Source organism: Argopecten irradians, chromosome 2 (genome assembly GCF_041381155.1).
Source record: "Argopecten irradians isolate NY chromosome 2, Ai_NY, whole genome shotgun sequence".
NCBI classification, from domain to species: Eukaryota; Metazoa; Mollusca; class Bivalvia; order Pectinida; family Pectinidae; genus Argopecten; species Argopecten irradians.
This window is the reverse complement of record NC_091135.1, coordinates 6,108,792-6,130,257: the sequence shown is the minus strand read 5'-3', so window position 1 is coordinate 6,130,257 and position 21,466 is coordinate 6,108,792. Positions and strand designations below refer to the sequence as shown.

Sequence of the window (21,466 nt, the reverse complement as noted above, 5' to 3'; positions counted from 1 at the left end):
TTCATTCCTCCAACATTTTTGCTTTCTTCAATGAAGTCTTTGACACAGAAGGCACACACTAAACGTTTTATCACCTTGATGTAGGTAATTAGATAGAGGATATAATGTAATAACAGAAAGATTGAGAGAAAAAGACAGGACTTTTGAAAGCTGATATTTTTTACATTTCTGGAATTATGTTAAAATCCGCATTTGCTTTTTATTAGGTCCTAGTGTTAATCAACTGTTCCTTATATTTGTATTTAAGACTATTGCTCTAGTAAATACTGCTACAAAAATCCCGATGGAAAGATGATATTTTTTTTTCACCATGTTACAGTTATAATAATATCCACATTTGCATTTCGTTAAGTCCTAGTACTGAACTTGTACCTGTTGTCAGATTAGTTTGACTGCATGGTTAGTTTATCCTGCAGTGTGACTGACAGTATGTTTCAGCATGATGACACTATAAAGTACCAAAAGTAGACATTATTTCCCTACTATCACAAGGAGACACAACTTGACCATTCCACAGGCTCCCAAACTGCACATTCAACCCATAAATTCACATCACATACAGCATTACTGACCCTAGCTGTAATGATCTTAGCTGCTGGATTGGAAGTTCAAGCAAAATGAAACCAATTAAAGTATGTAACTATATGATGATGGAACTGTATGAGTAGGCCAAGCAATTTACTAAGTACAACAAGGGATGAATGATCTCATTGTTCTTACTGCAAAACTGACATACCTAATATACACAATCGATGTAGGCCAAAAAAAAAACTACACTGTTGTTGTTCATTTTGAACTCCATAATGTTTTGGTGATGTCTACATAAATCAGTCAAGATTCATTTTGATTCAGGAAAAAAAATACCAGGAAAGTACACGTTTGTTTATATTGATGTAATCTGATAGGGTTTATGTGCTGTTTATGGGGTCAGGGTTGTTTGTACTTTTATGTATAGATAACAAACAAAATCTGTCATTCTGATAGGATTGACTGGCTCAGTGAAAAAGAATCTTGGAGATTGACGCTGACAAATGATTCTATAACAGTTTGTACCGCTGCCAATACACAAGTTAAACATTAATGTACACAACACAGTAAATAGGGAGGTAATGCTGTTGTGATTTGGAATCAGAATTAAGGTGATTTACTAATGCTAATGATAATTCATCAGCAAATATATTTATATACCATATTCAACCGAATAAACGTCCCCATTCCTTTAAGTGCCCCCCCCTTTTTAAGGCTTCAATTTCACTTACTTTGAATGATATGCAGACTGAAAATATAAAAACTGTGTTGGTTTCCTTACCGATTTCTTTCGCAAATTGATTTATCGCTTACTTTGTAGAATAATTTCATGAAAGGCTAGTCTAAATTTGTTTCTATTAAGCGCCCCTTGTTTGTTTCAATTTTTTAAGCACCCCGGGCGCTTATTAAATCGAATACGGTATGTAAATATAGTGACCATGCAGACCAGGACTCAAACCCGAGACCTCCGAGACCTCCGAACACTAGCCCAATGGTCTACAGATTGAGCTACCTGGTCACCGATGATTGGCCCAGTCCAATCCAACTACATATACTGAATTTTGCTGTATATAATCTTCTCCACTTAATGATTGCTCTGTCACTCTCATGCCACACTGGTTTTCATTGGAAGATCAAATGAAATATATCAAACAAAGATATGGCAACCTATTAAATTTGAGATTCGGACCAGGGTCTTCTAAGATATTGTACTCCAGGTGCACGAAGCTCAAAGCCAGTCTGGCATTTGGGCTACAATAAAAAATTTTCTAGATGGTGCTGGATGATTTTAAATTTTGATTTTGTCAAACCTAATTTAAGAACATTTTCTACAAATTTTGAGCATTTCAATTAGGGCAAAGTTTACTGAAAACTTTTACATAATGTTTTATGGAGGCCCCAGGAATCGAGGACCATTATGCCTTACTCAATTATAGCAGGGAGTATGTTACGTGGTATTGTGTAGCCTTAATACTGCACTGGGAAGTCTGGAGTCTTTGTTACATAAAGCAGTCATTATATAGCTCCAGATAAAAAAGGCTTTTCTCATGTGAACATTTCTTACAGAATTTACAAAAGTTTAAATTCTATTTTTACTTCGCATTGATAATATGCCAGAAATAAACATATACCGGTGTTCTGTTTTCAACATTGAACGTATATATTAAAGTTATTTGTGATATATGTACAACTGAATTAATGTAACTTTGTGTACAGTACAATATATTTGACAGATATATAGTTATCTCGGTTGAAAAAATTTGTGTTCAAAGTAGGGGGTAAATGTTATAGAAATTACATTACAATGAAGAACAATTACATGTGTATATGTAAAATACCTTTTGACATGCATAGGTTTTATAACGAGCAAAGACTAATTATGACATAAATATTGCTGAAAGGATACATATGTGAAAGGGTTTCTCATTAAATAAAAAAAAACTTCACTTTTTCATGTCAACAAAATGTTCACTGGCTCTCTATGCTGACAATGTCTGGCCTTGTACGCTAACTTTTTATGTAATTTAATGCTGTCAGCTGGTACTACATGATATTTTAACATTCTCTTCACTATAGATTACCATTGATGATTACTGAATTGTCTCCCCCTGGAAGGAAGATTATGTCACAAAAGTTATCCCCCTTGAGTGGATGATCTGCCCTTGTTTCTGTTCATTATTCCTGACTATGGAATAAGTTATAGATAGTTATTCATTAGATGAACTGGATAACAACATTATATTTTTTTCTGAAATTGAATACCTTTATGGAAAGCATCTATTGTAGAACAAACTTCAAATAATACAGAAGGTCATAAATAATTTAGCTGTAGAATTGTAGGTTATGTTTCTAATGGCAAAATAGGTAGATTCTGTACTTATTCCCTGGGAGCATTATATAAGAACAGCAACATCAATTATTGCCTGCTAATGAGTGCCCTAATGAGTAAACAAATAGACATTAGGAAATAGGGAGGTCTGATTACATCAGCTGTTCGGCTGCACGTTATATATGTTTACAGGCACTGCAGAAACCATGGACTTCATTGATTCTGTGGAATTAAGGCCACGAATCTAGCTCACATGTAAGAGACAAAGAATATTCAATTTTCTGTGCTGTCTGCAACGGGTTAATTTCAGAAAAATGAATTCCTTTGTGTCTGTTTCTTATTTACATTGGTAAAGATTGTGTATATTGTTGATATGACAGACCCTCTATATTGGCTCAATTTCATGTGGATAAAATATTGATTAAGGCTTAAGAATGATGAAATTGTTACACAAATATATACAGAACGTAGCTTTCATACGTTGACAATTCAATTACGATTACTTTTAAAAGGTCTTCAGATACAGATGTCTGGCTTTATTTGTACTGTATATATATATTGGGTTTGTTTGTATTTTATATCTTATCGGGGGGGGGTCATTTAAGGACGTTCTAGGTGTTTTGGTAAAGAAAAAAACGAGTTCCTGGCCTTGTAAAAAAGAGGATCTATAACCAACAACTCTACCTCATGTCCTAGATTTTTTTAAAGCATTTGTCAAAATTTCATTATTATTACCAAGAAAAAAAAAGAAAAAAAGTTCTTTTCATATTTGATTTAGTACCTCACAAACCATACCACTAATTGTGATTGGTGATTGGGTCATACAGTTCAGTTTGTAATTATCCTCATTTTAACATGTCTGACCAACAACTGACTGTTTAGGACATGACAGAAGGTGGAGAAAAGCCAGAGTTCTAAGATAAATTACTGTATGAGATTAAATAGGCGCCCCATCCCTCTATGCGCCCCTCCGCCTTTTTTAGGCTTTATTTTCACTTACTTTGAATCAAATGCAGACTGAAAATATGAAAATTGTATTGGTTTCTTTTCTGATTTCTTTTGCAAATTGATTTATGGCTTACTTTGTACAATAATTTTATGAAAAGCTAGTCCCAATTTGTTGCTGTTAAGTGCCGCCTTATTTGCTTCCAATTTCTTAGGGTCCTGGGCACTTATTGGGTCCAATACGGTAGATTGATTTATTGTCATTAGCTTCCACTTTTAAGAGGCCTTGCAATCATCAGGTCTAGGTTGCTGGATCAGCAGAAATTCTGGTTGGTGTTCGGAGGTCCCGGGTTCGAATCCCAGTCTGGCCGCTATATTTTCTTATCTCCTGTTACAGTTGTTAAGAGCAAGAAGTAGAATGTCGGGCACCTTAACCACTCTGCCACCCCATTCTCTTGATGAATACATACTTTACTTTTATTAGATGTGCCATTTATAAGAATAAGTTATAACGCTTTAATGACATGACATATACCATGACCTTACTCAACATTGGCCTTTAATCTACACTGTATATAAAATCGAGAGTGCTTTATGCCTGACACTTCGGTGTAAATGTATTGATTTTAAACATGCATATTATCTTGTTAATGCCAGCTGGAAAGTTCTCCTTTTTGATCTTGACAAAAGCAAAAATGTAGATGTGCTTTAAAAGCAATATACAGAGGGTTTGAAAACAATTTGAAGTCTGTGTATTCGACATTGCTAGGTTTTCTACACATCAAAAAGGAATTTGTATTTTGTGTTGCTTCTTTCATCATGCTGTCAGTTATGATCAACAACATGCATATGCCTCTTGTATAATTTGTATTCAGTATGTAAAAAGGATGTGCTTGAAAACGATATCATCTTGTGATGCAAACATATATATCATAAGTAGTATACTTAATTATGAAATATATATATCAATTGTATATAATTTGTTCAAAATTATATATTCTCTGCTTTTACTTGATTTTGTGTATTTTATCATTTGACAAGACGGAAAAAATATTGAAGTTAAAAAAAGGCATTGTATATATATATATATACCAACTCCTTATGAGCGATTTGCTTTTGCGAATTTCACAACCCTAGTAAATTCGCAAAAGTTCATATCCATAAACAAATAATTACTAAATGTATTCTTATAAAATTTCTTTCCATGAAAATTAGTCTCCGCAAACTTTGAAACCGAAAACGCCAAATTTTAGTTGCCAGTATTTCTATTGTAATGGCGAATACTTCTAAGATCTGTTGTGAAAATATACATTTTGCCAGTATGATTGTAGCTTGAAGTCTGTGCATAAATTATAATATAGATTGTTTAATCAAGATAGCTCATTCAGATACTCAAAATTATGTAAAGGAACTACCTACTAATTCAGCATGAGTTGAGATGGGGGTAATTTACATCATGGCGATTCGTGTAGCGTTCCAATCTATCACATCCCCGAGGGATATGAATAATGAAAAACATTTCTGTAATAGCGTGTTTACAGATCTGTAATGATACCTTGTCAGGCGATAAATCAGTGGGCCTGTATATATATACATATAGTAGAGATTTGTATACAAGCAAGTAATTGAATGGTTACAAACAGATAGCGCTTCTGAAACCCCTGGTCCTGTAGTTGTCATGATAGCATAGTGATTAAAATCTATAGAACTTAAGCTTTCCATCTTTAGTTTAAGGCCCACCGGGACAGTATTGCTAGATATTGACTGCAGGTTGATTATTTTTTTGGGGGATATCAGGCTTTCTCCCAACCATATTGTATTTTCTCCATTTTTCCCCCGAGCTTTAGGAAGTAAGACATCAGTAAAATCATATACTGCATTAATCATGCCAATGTCTGAGTGATTTTATTGTTATAAATCCTGTCTGCCCAATTAGCTGGTCTCTGTTGACCTTTCAACTTGTAAATCATGAATAATTATACCACCACAGCTTAGTACAGTCCTTTGCATAAAATACGGAGGAGAGACAAATTCTGTATCGATCCAATGAAATTAGTTGTCTAAGATCTCGGGGATTCAGTGCGTTCTGTAGCCAAGGATTGATTTTGATTGTGTTAAGTAATTTCAAACCTACAGCAAGTTTCTTGTTAACACAGAGCAAGCCATGTCAATTACAAATAAAGTACATGTGTGCTTTGCTCTCTGGATCTCGGAGGTAAAAGAAACATTCAATCTCAATTAATTGTCATCTAATGCATTAGTTAGGATATGTTGCTGATCAAGTTAGGCTGAGGCATTTCAGTTGGGAATGCCTGTATCTTTGGAGGTACCTGTATCTATATGGTGATGCCTGTATCTATGGTGATGCCTGTATCTAAGGTGATGCCTGTATCTGTGGCGATGCCTGTATGTGATGCCTGTATATTTGGTGATGCCTGTATCTAAGGTGATGCCTGTATATGATGCCTGTATCTGTGGTGATGCCTGTATCTAAGGTGATGCCTGTATATGTGGTGATGCCTGTATCTATGGCGATGCCTGTATGTGATGCCTGTATCTGTAGTGATGCCTGTATCAATGGCAATGCCTGTATGTGATGCCTGTATCTGTGGTGAAGCCTGTATCTATGGTGATGCCTGTATGTGATGCCTGTATATATGGTGATGCCTGTATCTGTGGCAATGCCTGTATGTGATGCCTGTATCTGTAGTGATGCCTGTTTCTGTGGCAATGCCTGTATGTGATGCCTGTATCTGTGGTGAAGCCTGTATCTATGGTGATGCCTGTATGTGATGCCTGTATATGTGGTGATGCCTGTATCTATGGCAATGCCTGTATGTGATGCCTGTATCTGTGGTGATGCCGGTATCTATGGTGATGCCTGTATGTGATGCCTGTATATGTGGTGATGCCTGTATCTATGGCGATGCCTGTATGGGATGCCTATATCTGTGGTGATGCCTGTATCTAAGGTGATGCCTGTATCTATTGTGATGCCTGTATCTAAGGTGATGCCTCTATCTGTGGTACTGTATCTCAAATATCTGTAACTATTATATATTTTGAGCGTACATTTCCCCACATGTACAGTATCTGGAATCATGATGTAAGCATCTGATGATGAGTAATTATCGGGTAGACATATAGAGTATAGTCTGATTGTTGCTGTCTATATAAAGCCTTGGTGGAGAGATAACCAAGTTTGATTGATAGATCTGTGTTAGGGGATCACCCTGAGAGACGCCATGTCATTATTCCAGGCAGCTATTATTCTGGTTCCAGTAATCATAGGGATCTATCTGTCTGGGCTCTTACTTATCTCCCTTGGTATTGATGATTTGATCAGATACATACAAGACAGTCAGTTGTAAAATGTTTATCCTAATGCAAAGATAACATGAACAAAGAATAGATCTGTATAATACACTTATTGGTTATATAAGTGTAGTGGGATTGGACCGGGTCGATCATCGATTATTGGCGACCCAAGGAAGCTCAGTCAGTAGAGAACATCTGGCTAGTGTTCTGAGGTCCTGGGTTCGAATCTGGGTCTGGCCGCTAAACATTTTCTCCTCTCCTAAAAATGATTTGGCCATTATGCATATGTGATTGCAATGGACTAAACTAAAAACTGAAGGCTAAGTCTAAAAAAAATTCAGGAATCATTCTACACTTTGGAGTTCCATAGTTCAAATTAAACTCTTCGAAATTGCTTAAAGCTCATCTTCTGTTTGAACTGCCCTTAGACATGTAACAAGACACTAAAAATTAGCAAGTGCACTGCTGATGAAATAATCTCTATATGGATATAACAGTGCCCAATTTGATAAGCTGTTGGACTTGGTGTTATCTTTATGTAAGGAAATATTCTGACTTGTCTGACTTCATTGCTATATATTATGTGAGGTGTATGTCCATACTTCGTGCTTTGACGATAGATGTTTTCACCAGATGTACTGACGAGGGTGTATGCCATCACGGATTTCTCGATAATTTTCCTTCTTTTAGACCGGTGTAAAGGTGTAACGCCAGATTTATGATATCGGCTATTTTAGAAACAATATAGAGATGAAGTCACCAGATGGCTCTGTGATGTTCACATTAAGGAGAATCCCATTCACCACAACTCTTGTTTGTAATGCAACTGTGTGAAAATCCTCTTAGCTAAGGATGATGTTAAACTTTGTCATCTTGACTAGGAATATTTGGAAATTTCTGAAACGAGTTAATTAAAAATACAAGGAAAAACTTAACGAGTAATTAAAATGGATATGTGGTGTATGTGTAAATGCTGGTAACTATTTCAATTTTTGAGGAGAAGATAAAAGAAATGAGTGCAAGAAGATAACTTTGTAACAAATCTGCAAGCTAACCATACTTGATGATGTGTAAATTGTGGATAAATAAATGACATGTGTATACAACATGTTACATCCAGTATTAACAGGGAAATGTACACTAAACAAAAGTGATATTGATTGACAGTACAGCTGGGTGTCCACCAGGCAAATCACACAGAAAAAAAAAAAAACATGGGAAGCCCTGACTGAAAGTGTGAAATCTCGTATGAAATATCAGTTGTAAAACCTGGCCTTATGAACCATTTCTTTAATGACCAGGGATTGCAGAAATTTATATATATAAAACATGAAACTAACAAATTGATATTTCATGGTTTATTTTGACCATCTACAATGGACCAAATGCCCTCAATGTGTTCATATGGACAATATATTAAGCACTAAAATAGACTTGCCTGATTTGTAAAACAAACGTCTCGTATGACAATGGCATTATGTACGGTGCTGTGCTGTTTGAAGTTGCATGTTAACATGAAATTTGACTGTGCTGTGAATCTGACAGTCTGGATGAAAAACAGAATCAATATTACAGAAGACTTATGACGGGGGAATACAAGAAATGTAACAGAAAATTGATGAGTTTTGCCTTTCCTCATATGATAACAAATTTGGTGTATTTAATTAGCTTACTCATCATATTACATGTGGTAGCTGCACTGCTCTCTCATGCGGAATTCTCATAGATGGATCAATTACTCAGAGGAGATTTATTCAGATTGAAGCATTTAGAGTCAAGAGAAACGATTAACTTTGTAAATATAGAAGAAAAAAAAATACAACTCTTTAAAACAAATTTGCTTTGATGTCGGTAGAAAATAAGATCTTTTGTGAAGCGGAATCAACATTGAGTAGTTTCAGAGAGAATTTGTCTATAATGCTTAAAATAAAGTAATCTTTTCCCAGCCATTGCCTTTATATAATAGTATTGAGTTTGGCTTGTATGGATCCTGTAGGAAATCTGAGATGGAAGTTTTCTTGGTTATGCCACTGGGTCAAAGGTCATGGCTATGTCTGTTAGCCTACTGAGAGAATAAATTGCCTATGACATGTAGGAGGTAAAAGTCCCAGTTCTCTTGGTTGAAATTAGGATGTAAATTATGGAAAATTCCCATCAGAACATATGTCCTTATTTCAGCTGTTAAAATCGTAAAAATACTTTTAAAGTGCCTTATAACTCTTAACATGAACTGATGTAATTGTCTCAGAAGATGTCAGGTTACTTTCTAAATTCCAATACTACAGAGAGTAATTTTAAAGAAAATTTGTTTAAAAGCTATCTCTGTTTACATTAGAACAATAATACCACACTTGCCTTTCAAAAAGTTATTGCTTACAAATTGTAATACTATCAGAGAAATATTGGAATTAAAGGGTGGTAACTCTTGATATTCATACATATAGATGATAGAACACAAGAAAACAGATATTCAAGAATTACTGATGTGCAAATTAATGCACTATAAATTTAGTTTTACACTAGACAAGATATGGCAAATAAATAGGGATCTAAATGTAACAAAGGGCAACAACTCTGAGAATTACTGACCATGAGATATCAAACTTCAAAAGTATATATCACTTATGGATGCTCTTATGTTACAATCGGTTTCAAACAAACATTTTTTTAAAAAGAATTCAAAATGGAAAATCAATCCTGCCACAATTTTTTTTTCCTAAAAGCATTTGATATTTTACACACCATATCAATATTTACCCAGCATAGCTTATCAATATTCTATCTCCATATAAATATATGATATGACTGATATTGATGGCTGGTTATGACACTTGTGTCTGGTACCTATTGTTTAGTGTGTCTGAGACTGGATACTCAGACAGCTGACGGTCTGTTACCAAAGTAACAGCTTGGACTTTATCTTCTTAAAAATAATAATGAAATGAAACACAATTTTATACTCCAATATGTATCTCATGAAGATACGATTAAAAATATTAATAACTTTTAAAAAAAATATTTCTTTTTTAAAAACGAATGTAATTTTTCTGGTATAAAAGCATTTAACATTCTTTTTATCTTGTACACTAAGAATGTATCTATGAAAGTGGATTGTTTTCAAACTTTCTTCTCTTCTACATTATGTCAGTAGCTAGATAAATTTGTTCTGAAAACAGCACCTACTACTGAAAACTGGGTCATTCTTTAAATGTAGGTATAGTGTAATACAGAGTGGATCGAATTAATGTGATGATTCTCCCTAACATGGTGTATTACTGTTCTAATAAAGATCGGCATCTTCTCCCTTTCATGTTCTCATGCCTAATTAACTAATTAATTTGTAGCAGCTGATGTCATTATTAGCTCATTTGCATACCAGTCATTATCTGGTAATGATGGTAAAAGTTCTACATTAGTGGGATAACCTTTGCCTTGCCACACTTACACACACTCGCACAGATTTTTTTCTGTAAGACAGGGAATTACTTAACTTTAAACTTGATGTCTTTCTAGAAAAACAAGATACCATTATATTCCAGTGTTGCCAAATTTAGGAATAATTAGCAACTGTAAATGCCAGCTTTTTTCCTTTTGTTGAGAACAGAATGAGAATTGTTAGCAGTTACTGATGAGTACATTTAGTGTGTCCCTATCATCTTCCTACTGATGTTATCACTAATCAACCTTACAGATGTTGTTAAAACTAATAACAGCTACTGTATTCTACCCAATAAGTGCCCCCCCTATAAGTTAAAACTAATAAACAGCTACTGTATTCTACCCAATAAGTGCCCTCCTATAAGTTAAAACTAATAACAGCTACTGTATTCTACCCAATAAGTGCCCTCCTATAAGTTAAAACTAATAACAGCTACCATATTCTACCCAATAAGTGCCCTCCTATAAGTTAAAACTAATAACAGCTACCATATTCTACCCAATAAATGCCCTCCTGTAAGTTAAAACTAATAACAGCTACTGTATTCTACCCAATAAGTGCCCTCCTATAGGTTAAAACTAATAATAGCTACCTTAGTCTACCCAATAAGTGCCCTCCTATAAGTTAAAACTAATAACAGCTACCATATTTCTACCCAATAAGTGACCTCCTATAAGTTAAAACTAATAACAGCTACCATATTCTACCCAATAAGTGCCCTCCTATAAGTTAAAACTAATAACAGCTACCATATTCTACCCAATAAGTGCCCTCCTATAAGTTAAAACTAATAACAGCTACCATATTCTACCCAATAAGTGCCCTCCTATAAGTTAAAACTAATAACAGCTACCTTATTCTACCCAATAAGTGCCCTCCTGTAAGTTAAAACTAATAACAGCTACTGTATTCTACCCAATAAGTGCCCTCCTATAGGTTAAAACTAATAACAGCTATCTTATTCTACCCAATAAGTGCCCTCCTATAAGTTAAAACTAATAACAGCTACCTTATTCTACCCAATAAGTGCCCTCCTATAAGTTAAAACTAATAACAGCTACCATATCCTACCAATAAGTGCCCTCCTATAGGTTAAAACTAATAACAGCTATCTTATTCTACCCAATAAGTGCCCTCCTATAAGTTAAAACTAATAACAGCTACTGTATTCTAACCAATAAGTGCCTTCCTATAAGTTAAAACTAATAACAGCTACCATATTCTACCCAATAAGTGCCCTCCTATAAGTTAAAACTAATAACAGCTACCATATTCTACCCAATAAATGCCCTCCTGTAAGTTAAAACTAATAACAGCTACTGTATTCTACCCAATAAGTGCCCTCCTATAGGTTAAAACTAATAACAGCTATCTTATTCTACCCAATAAGTGCCCTCCTATAAGTTAAAACTAATAACAGCTACCTTATTCTACCCAATAAGTGCCCTCCTATAAGTTAAAACTAATAACAGCTACCATATCCTACCAATAAGTGCCCTCCTATAGGTTAAAACTAATAACAGCTATCTTATTCTACCCAATAAGTGCCCTCCTATAAGTTAAAACTAATAACAGCTACCTTATTCTACCTAATAACAGCTACTGTAATCTTAAGTTAAACTAATAAAGCTACTGTATCTTAAGTTAAAACTAATAACAGCTACTGTAATCTAAGTTAAAACTAATAACAGCTACTGTAATCTGTAAGTTAAAAAACTAATAACAGCTACTGTAATCTATAAGTTAAAACTAATAACAGCTACCTTATTCTACCAAATAAGTGCCCCCTATTAGTTAAAAATAATAAAGCTACAGTATTCTAAAAGTTAAAATAATTACAGCTACGTATTACACCCAATATGTGCCCTTCTATAAGCGTCACTCGCTCCGCTTTTTTGAGGCTAGGCTCAATTGTACTTACCTCGGATGAAATGCACATTGAAACTAGGCTTCGGAATTATTGCAACATGAGCAAGAAATACAAGGTTTCATACCCTGCAAACTCTACCAGAGCTCATAATGAGGTAAAAATGGAATAAAGCTAGTATATTAATAATCTGAAATAAAAGTCCAAAATAAATTCAAAGTAAAAGTCTTTCAGAGCTGTCTGATCATTGCTGATTCCATAATTCTTATCCCACTGAGCCGTTTTGAAAACACATATTTTGATAATTATTTATTTTGTCTCTTTCAGAATGGATGATGATGACTACCGCACAGAAAGTGAGGTGGAGTATGACAGTGACCATGACGACCAGGACGCCGAACAGGAACTGGGACAATGGATAGGACAGTTAGAGTCCCTCAAAATGGTACGTTCATTAGAGCATGACTGATGGTTAGTCTCGATTGTTTCACACCTACAGTGACATAAGTTATAATTGTGTCAGAAAGAAAACTGATTTCTTCTAACTTGAACAATATGAACCCATTGTCAGGTATTTTTCTATAAAGGGATATGACACTTTATTTCTAAGGGTAGATAATTATCCAACAAGGGACATAACTTTTGTTGCAAAAGTGTCCAAGGGAAAATTTCATTTTGAACAAAGGGACACAACTTTGCTAAGGGAGATAATTTTCCACCAAGGGAAGTAATGCAGTCACGTTTTAATTGCTGATTACTGGCAATGTTTACAAATTCCAATTAATTTCCTTCTTAGGACATAACTCATCTTGGTGATCTAGACAAGCTTATTTTAGTTCAAGAAGCAATAAAAATAGCTTGACAGGTAGTCGAGAGAAAAATGACTGTAGTTTTATTTTGAGCAAAACTAGTGCCATTTTCTGAATTGAGGATACGGGTATACCAAATTAGAAGCAGACATCATTTAGTTGAATATTTTCAAGTGATGGCAAGGCATTCTCTTATCTTACCAACTCCAACATACAATATTTTTGATGGTAATTAATTAAGACATTTACTTAGGGAAGTGAAGCTGCTCGCTGTAGTCGGAACTTGTTTGAGGAGGATGTTTTACATTGCCTGTTTCTATTACAGTTGTATACCGTTTATATATATACTTGACCTGTTGCCAATCTGCCTGACAGCACATGGAAACAATATATTTTAGGTTTAGTACTTTAATTGAAACATCTCAACGATATACGCTCACAAAAGACCTACATTTTGTAGGTGAAAATGAAACACATACAGTTTTATGTGTATCAAATAAAACAAGAGAGATATTGTATTCATTTTCTTACATCTTTTTTTGATTGCCAGTAAAATGTTTTTGGATGGGTTAGATCAAGGTCAAGTATGACCGAGGCCTTGGCTACAATTGCCAACAATATAATGAATGGAGTTATAAGAGCGTGTACCCCATCAGACTCACCTCACCGCTGTTGGCAAGCTTAGAGGATATGGAATTAAGATTTTTATACCCACATGAAAAATGATCCCATTCATTTCCTCATCATACTATAAGTAGCCATTATTATCTAAGTAGCCATTATTATCTGGTTCTGGAGTAGAACATATCAAATATGATAAGTTACGGGTCTTTTTTTATAGAAAGTGTATCATCTTTGTTGTTATACTTATTTACAGTAAAACATTAAATATCTATATCTTTATCTATTGTATTGTCTGATAAAATTACACAATAAATTATTGGATAGACAATGAATATGTTTTATAATAGGAAAAAAAACCCATAAAAATTGGCATGACAAGTCATGGTACTTTGTAATGCTATACACAGGTATAGTCAATATGTCAAACATAAGCATGTTGGAGTTACTCCCCTTGGACTAAATAAGTTGCTTCAGTCTGTTGCTGTCTCTCAATTATGTTATATTGGTATTTTCATGGCAATCAATATCATTGTAGTTATGTGTCATTATTACACAGGAATTGTTTTTTTTAAATCATCCAACAAATTCCTTTATTGTTAAATGGAAACTTGAACAACTCCAGGTTGTGCTTCATTTCACTGTAACAAGCTTAAGAATAACTCTAGGACCAGAGTTACCCTAAGAATTTTAGAATGTCTCAGCTCTGAGCTCACTGATGAATAGAACAGTCGATGATTTCCCTGTTGCTAGAATCACCCTAGGACCAGAGTTGTAGATGACTTCATTTCCCTCACACTATAGTCATCGTAACAGTTACCATATGGCCAATAATTAGATATAAGTGTCTGGCCTTATTACATTCCTTACCGTTTTCCAGTATTAAATGACATCATTTGTGGGAAGCTAATGAAATAACAACTAGATTCCTGTATGACTGTACAAACATCATCAATCAGATCGAGTCATGTCAATAAGTGAATAAATATTGAAATTAATCAGCTCAATTTGGTTTGATGGCATTGGATCATATTGATATTTTGAACAGATTATCTTGAATTTTATTTAGTTGTATTTCAAATAAAATAGAATAAAAAGATGAAATGAAAATCATAGAATACATTACATCATATATGTCAAATGGAGTGTCACCAAAGGATGGTTAAATATAACAAATGGCAAGCAATATATCACAAGCCTTTGGTAAAAACTATACGTAATAAGGAGATGGTCGATAATGTGTCACTAGGCAATTGTAAATGATATGTCAACAAGCAATGGTAAATGATGTGTCACTAGGCAATGGCACAGGCAATGGAAATGATGTGTCAACAGGCAATGGTAAATTATGTGTCAAAAGGCAATGGTAAATATGTGTCAAAAGATGGTAAATTATGTGTCAACAGGCAATGTGTGCAACATTATGTAATATTGTCAACAGGCAAGGTAAATTGTCAACAGGCAATGGTAAATTATGTGTAATTGACAGAATGGTAATTGTGTCAACAGGCAATGGTATTAGTGTCAAACATGGCAATGGTTAAATTATGAGCATGTAAATGTGCAACAGGCAATGGTAATTATGTGTCAACACAACGGTAATGGTAAATATGTGTCAACAGGCAATGGTAATTGTGTTCAACAGGCAATGGTAAATTATGTGTCACAGGCAATGGTAAATTATGTGTCAACAGGCAATGTAATTATTGTGTCAACAGGCAATGGTAATTGTGTCAACAGGCAATGTAATATGTTCAACAGGCAATGGTAATTATGTGTCAACAGGCAATGGTAATTATGTGTCAACAGGCAATGGTAAATGATGTGTGTCAACAGGCAATGGTAAATGTATGTGTGTCAACAGGCAATGGTAAATGGTGTCAACAGGCAATGGTAAATTATGTGTCAACAGCAATGGTAAATTATGTGTCAACAGGCAATGGTAAATGGTCAACAGGCAATGGTAAATTATGTGTCAACAGGCAATGGTAAATTATTGTCAACAGGCAATGGTAATTATGTCAACAGGCAATGGTAAGATGTGTCGTTGATTGGTAAATTATTGTCAACAGGCAATGGTAAATATGTTCAACAGGCAATGGTATAATGTGTCAACAGGCAATGGTAATTAATGTGTCAACAGGCAATGGTAAATGATGTGTCAACAGGCAATGGTAAATAATGTGTCAACAGGCAATGTAATGTAACAGGAATGGTAAATATGTGCAATGGGAAATGGTAAATGATGTGTCACAAGCCAAGGCAATGGTAAATGATGTGAGACTAGGCAATAATAAACATTTCAAAAGGCAATAGCAAAATTATGTGTCAGCAGGAAATGTGTAATGTTGTGTCACCAATTAAGAAAAAACAATGATGACATGAATATAGTCATTAGGAAATAAAATGATATATCTCAATGCAAAAGTAAAAAATATGTCAAAAAGAGGAAGAATATGTTCTTGAAGGAGATCATATAATCTTTTATCATTTGTGATATATTTTACTTATAAATGGAAAAGGCAGTGACAAGTGAAATGAAATATTATCTTATGTTAATCTGTATGTCAAGTTGACAAGCAATTTCTGATTTTGTACATTGATAGGAGGAGGCGCCTGGACACAAGGTAAACAGTGTGTTAATGTTGGTGTGTTTAACAGGGTCCACTACCTATAACATATCACGTGTGCTGTGCGGTGTGTTTAACAGGGTCCACTACCTAATAACATATCACGTGTGCTGTGCTATCACGTGTGCTCTGTGCTATCACGTGTGCATGTGCTATTACGTGTGCTGTGCTATTTCTTACTAGCCTGATCACAGAAACATATGTTTTTGTCTTTACACTCTCATTTTATATTCTTTATCCAGATTTTATTTTATTTCAGCATTTCTGTTTTGATTTGTTGAAAAATGTCTTTTGTAATATTAAATAACACAAAATATTTTTTGAAAAAAACCCCCAACTGTTTTTCCATTTGAAATAAATGCTTATGACCTTAATATTAATGCATTTTTATTAACTAATATTTGTTGACTGATATCTTATTTAAAAAAAAACATATGCCCAAACAGATCACATTGTGTGACATGCAAGTAGAATTTGCTGTTATTCTTAACAGCCACAACTTGGAGTTATCTCCCCTTCAACATGTTTCATTTCATCGCTCCATATGTTTTCCATTCTATAATGTTGATAAAGGAATATTTACATTTGTATATATACAGTTAATTTCATCATGAAAGATGGATTTTAATAATCAACAAGACATTTAACTCTTAAACAAGATCAGATCTTCAGATTATTTGTGGTATATTTAGCCAGACTTTCCTCTATCAATATTGACAAGTACAGGAGATTGACCTATTAAGTCGTTGATTCTCAACTTCAATTACATAGGATTTTTACAAGGCATCTCATGATTATCGTAAAGCACTGTCTCCAATTACTTTTACTCCCCTCAAAAATAAAAATGGATTGTCCAGAAGGTTGTCTGCAAGGTTAAGATCTAAAGAAATGAGGGTATGGAGGTTGAACTGAAAGATAAATCAGCTCGTTATTTTCTGGAAGAGATGTTAGTTTTTGATAGGGTGATCAATTACTTGGGGGTAAGTGTAGCTGAGAAGAAAGTTAAACATTAAGTTGTGAGGTCAATGACACTAGATTGGCTATATAGGGACTGAGGTCATTCTATTCCTAAACACTTGATTGAAATAAATATTTATTTTTATAGTTATTATCATTAGCATACTTTTCTGTGATAGAGACAGTCCGGTGATGCCATTGTAATGCTATATAAGAAAGGAGTAATTGCACATGTGTACACATATGACTTTACAGTACAGTCCTATTACACACATTCCATTTACAATTAATTACACATATGTGAATAAGAATCTATTACACATGTGTCAATAACAGTATATTACACATGTGTCAATAACAGTAAATTACACATGTGTCAATTGCAATCCTATTACACATGTGCCATACAAAGTGTATGACACATATGTCTGATCAGTGAAATTCTATATTTACAAAACTAATAACAACAGGATGCAATAACAATGTTTAGGAGATAAATATTTTGAAGTTAATTTCCAGAAGAAGATCTAATAAACTGATTATCAAAAAGTTGTAGGATCCAGAGATGATAGACACAGTAAAAAATTTTATGTGATTTAAGATAAACTTAAGTATTTAATTTCTTATCTACAAGGCTCTGAGCTGTATTGGTAAAGGGATTAAGTTAAAAACGGAAGGAAATAAAAAATGTCTGGAACACAAATATGTTTCATCCATAAAACTGCACATGTCACAGCAGGAGATGTGATGTTTAAATCTTGGCCAGTAGAGATTGTGTCTCTCAACAATTCTACAACCAAACACATCCTCATACATCTGGTACATATAGAACAAAGCCTCACCAAAACAAAAGCTTTCTAGGTGAACGAGGCCAAAAATGCAGTCATCAGATTATGATTAAGAACAATTATCAGATTTTTGTAAGGTCATTGACTCGGGATTGATGGCAATATTCCAAAATAATCACACTTAGCAATCTCCATGGAGATAAAATGGAAATTGAAAAAGGACATGGCGAGTCTCCAATTGTATCTGTTTATATTGGTAGATATGAGGTCAATTTAAACCCGTTTTAATCGGTAACTGTCGTGTGCAATTTACATACTTGTTCTTTTGACATCAATTCTCTAAAGCATGATGGCTATCAGCGGTTTACTATGCGATGTAGCTCTCCGATTTAGACATCACTCATATCTTACTGTTTTGCGCATTCGGTGATTAATTTTAGAGCCGTCATTTTGAGAAGGCCATTCACTTGAAGATGTGTTACGGATACTTATGACGGAACTTAACTCTGTGGTTTAGACATTCAGATTTACTAGCTTTTAGAAATAGTATGTTTTCAAATTTTGTTTCAATTGGGAAAAAAACCCCAAATTTCCATCATAGTATGTGTAATCATGCAACTGAAATACTATTCAAAACTTGAAATGTACAACTTAGAAAACATTTTGAATATGATTATTCAAAGGAAAGTCACAGTTGTTTTATGATAGTAACTATTTTCTTTATTTGCTCAAAGCAAACTAAACAGGTAAGCAAAGAATTGAAATCACCATATATAAAGCATTCAGTTAAAAGATTCAAACCATCAGTTAAGTTTTTAAAAGCCTGCAAGTGTTTTTTTACCTGCTTGATGCCTGCCATTTTACCCCAAAGATTTGTCTTTTAATGCTTTGCCAATATCTGTTATCAATGTATTTCGTGTTGTTTTTGAAAAGAAATTGATTTTGAAGGTGGTGTTTTCTTAATAACGAGGATAAATTTGAAAATTTCCAACACACATTTGGCAGAGTGTTGAGTAATTTGGTAGCTGCTTATGTGAAGTTTGTGGTATAAGATTAGCAGGACGAGGAGTTCCAAAGACTTCGCCTAATGAAAGTTTACTTTTAGAGGTGTCTACAAGCCGAGTTGGAGATAACACACAAATAGATACAAAGTTTATAACTCCCTTCCTCACATGTTGTCTAGTCACTGTCTGGTACAACACAACAAATCAGAAATATCCAAACTCCTAATGAATGTAACATTCTATTTCTAGAGTCGCATAAATTTCTGCATGCACTTTGATTCTGGATTCAAAAAGAGTCATATTTCAGACATAATGCCCATTTAACAATCCGTTTTGGCCAGAACTCGCATAAATTGCAGTGATGTCAGCTTGTTTCTAGGTGTCTCATCCAAATACACCAGGGAAACACCCATACAGTGCCACTGTGGTTATATATAATATATATATATAAAAAATGTTCGATTGGTACATGCCAAAGTCATCAAAAACCCTTTTATAACTTGTATAACTAGAATTTTTGCATTACGGGTACAAAATAATATCTATTCTATCTGTCCAGGAGGGCTAGTACAAGCTGGGAGGAAGCCTTATTGATATGGCATCATGTTTTGCTATTGTTCAAAATATTCTTCTCATTATGAGCATATTCTTACATCGATCTGTAACTTGTCCATCATTAGATGTTCTACAGACTTTCAGGGCGGTTGTGTTTGGGTTATATTTTCCTTAAGTGGTGTTGATGGAGAAATTAAAACAACACTCATGAAACATCAACTTTTTGTTGACTGTGATCTAGGCTGGCACAATGCATGATGGGGACAAAACTTTTGTTACTGGTAACTTGTGATGTTAAGTTATATACTACAAGAAGCTAAAGGTAATGGTTTTAAGAACCCGACTTGATGAAAAAATATTTGAGGTTAAACTCACTGTCTGAATTAATGGCGGTCTCAAGTGTAATATGATTCATTGTTTTGTTAGAGTTCGCTTCAATCTAAAGTCAATTTCCTTTTTCTCGTTGATGCTATGATATCCATTGAGAATGATTTCTTTGTATTCACTAGTAATCTGATAGCATCATTCTAATATGTATACACAGACCTTTTTAGCTGGAGAATTTCACCAAATACCCCACCAATATTGGCCTTTGGTTAAATTGGTCAATGTCAGAATTTTAATACGGTAGTGGTTTACTACTTTGAAGTCCACTCGGTATATAAATGATCTACGTATAAGGCCTTTAAAAAAATAATTCCATTTGTGATTTCCAAGTTTATTAATTTCCAAAGATATATAGAGTTATTGCCCTTTATCTGTTTTACATTAGGTTCCTTTGGCAGTTGAATATAAATAAAAGGGAGGAGAAATAAGTTTAATTACTTTTGGTTCAACATCCTTTATTGATTAATATTTTAAATTTCTTTTGAAGTTAGAGAAATAAATCCAGAAAAATATTACTTCACAATCTTACTTTGGACAAAAAAAAAGACATAATGTTTGTAATATTGCCAACAGCAGCCTAGATTTCTTGGCTGTTATGTATCTTGATTAGCATGTTGTACATAAAGATGTGAAATTCTGCCCCTGGTTGTCTCCTACAAGACCAACAACACCTAGGCCTACAGAACCAATTAGAATGGAGTGTCTTTTGAGAATGTTACTGAAATTTCCCTTAATTGCCTGGTGCTTACACAGCTCTTCAAAAACACCTACCATATTACATGACGAGATATAACGAAGTTTTAGGAATCAATATCAAATGTCTACACTGTTTGCTCGGAACTTTGAAAATCAACTTAAATGTATGTAACAATTATATTATAACTGGTAATTATTATATAATGTTAATTAATAGACCTGCAATTGTTAGTTTACAATTGTGTGTGTGTGTTTTCTTTATTTTGAAAAGCTGTATTCGACAAAATCAATTAAAACCATGTGAATGTAATCAATAACAGGAAAGAGAAAGTTCAATTGAGCATTGTATACATTGTTACATTTATCATCCCCGCTCGTGGACATTTCTGGGCCTTGATGATATTGACATAGGATGCAAATCTACACATAATGGTCTGTCTCAGGTTCACAGTAAATGAAATAAGCCCAACATACATGTACAAACATCTCTCTACTATATATGGATTTTTCCCCAGACACTTGTGTCGGTGTGTATGTAGGAAACTTGTAGTCGTGAAATGTCGACAGGATAAAGACTAAATCGCGGAATGCAA

At 34.1% G+C, this 21,466-nt stretch overlaps 1 protein-coding gene across 5 annotated transcripts in view; it reads left to right on the top strand.

Moving 5' to 3' along the window:
* LOC138314252 (ras-associated and pleckstrin homology domains-containing protein 1-like) overlaps positions 1–21,466 on the top strand; it is a 122,739-nt gene that overhangs the window by 39,953 nt on the left and 61,320 nt on the right. For 3 of the 5 annotated variants that reach the window (XM_069254490.1, XM_069254491.1, XM_069254488.1), the window contains exons 2-3: positions 12,754–12,871; positions 16,463–16,483. In XM_069254490.1, coding sequence (XP_069110591.1) covers positions 12,755–12,871; positions 16,463–16,483 — 138 coding nt within the window. In that variant the 5' untranslated portion in view covers position 12,754. The remainder of the gene's footprint in view (positions 1–12,753; positions 12,872–16,462; positions 16,484–21,466) is intronic. The other 2 variants (XM_069254492.1, XM_069254489.1) reach the window with 1 other exon arrangement.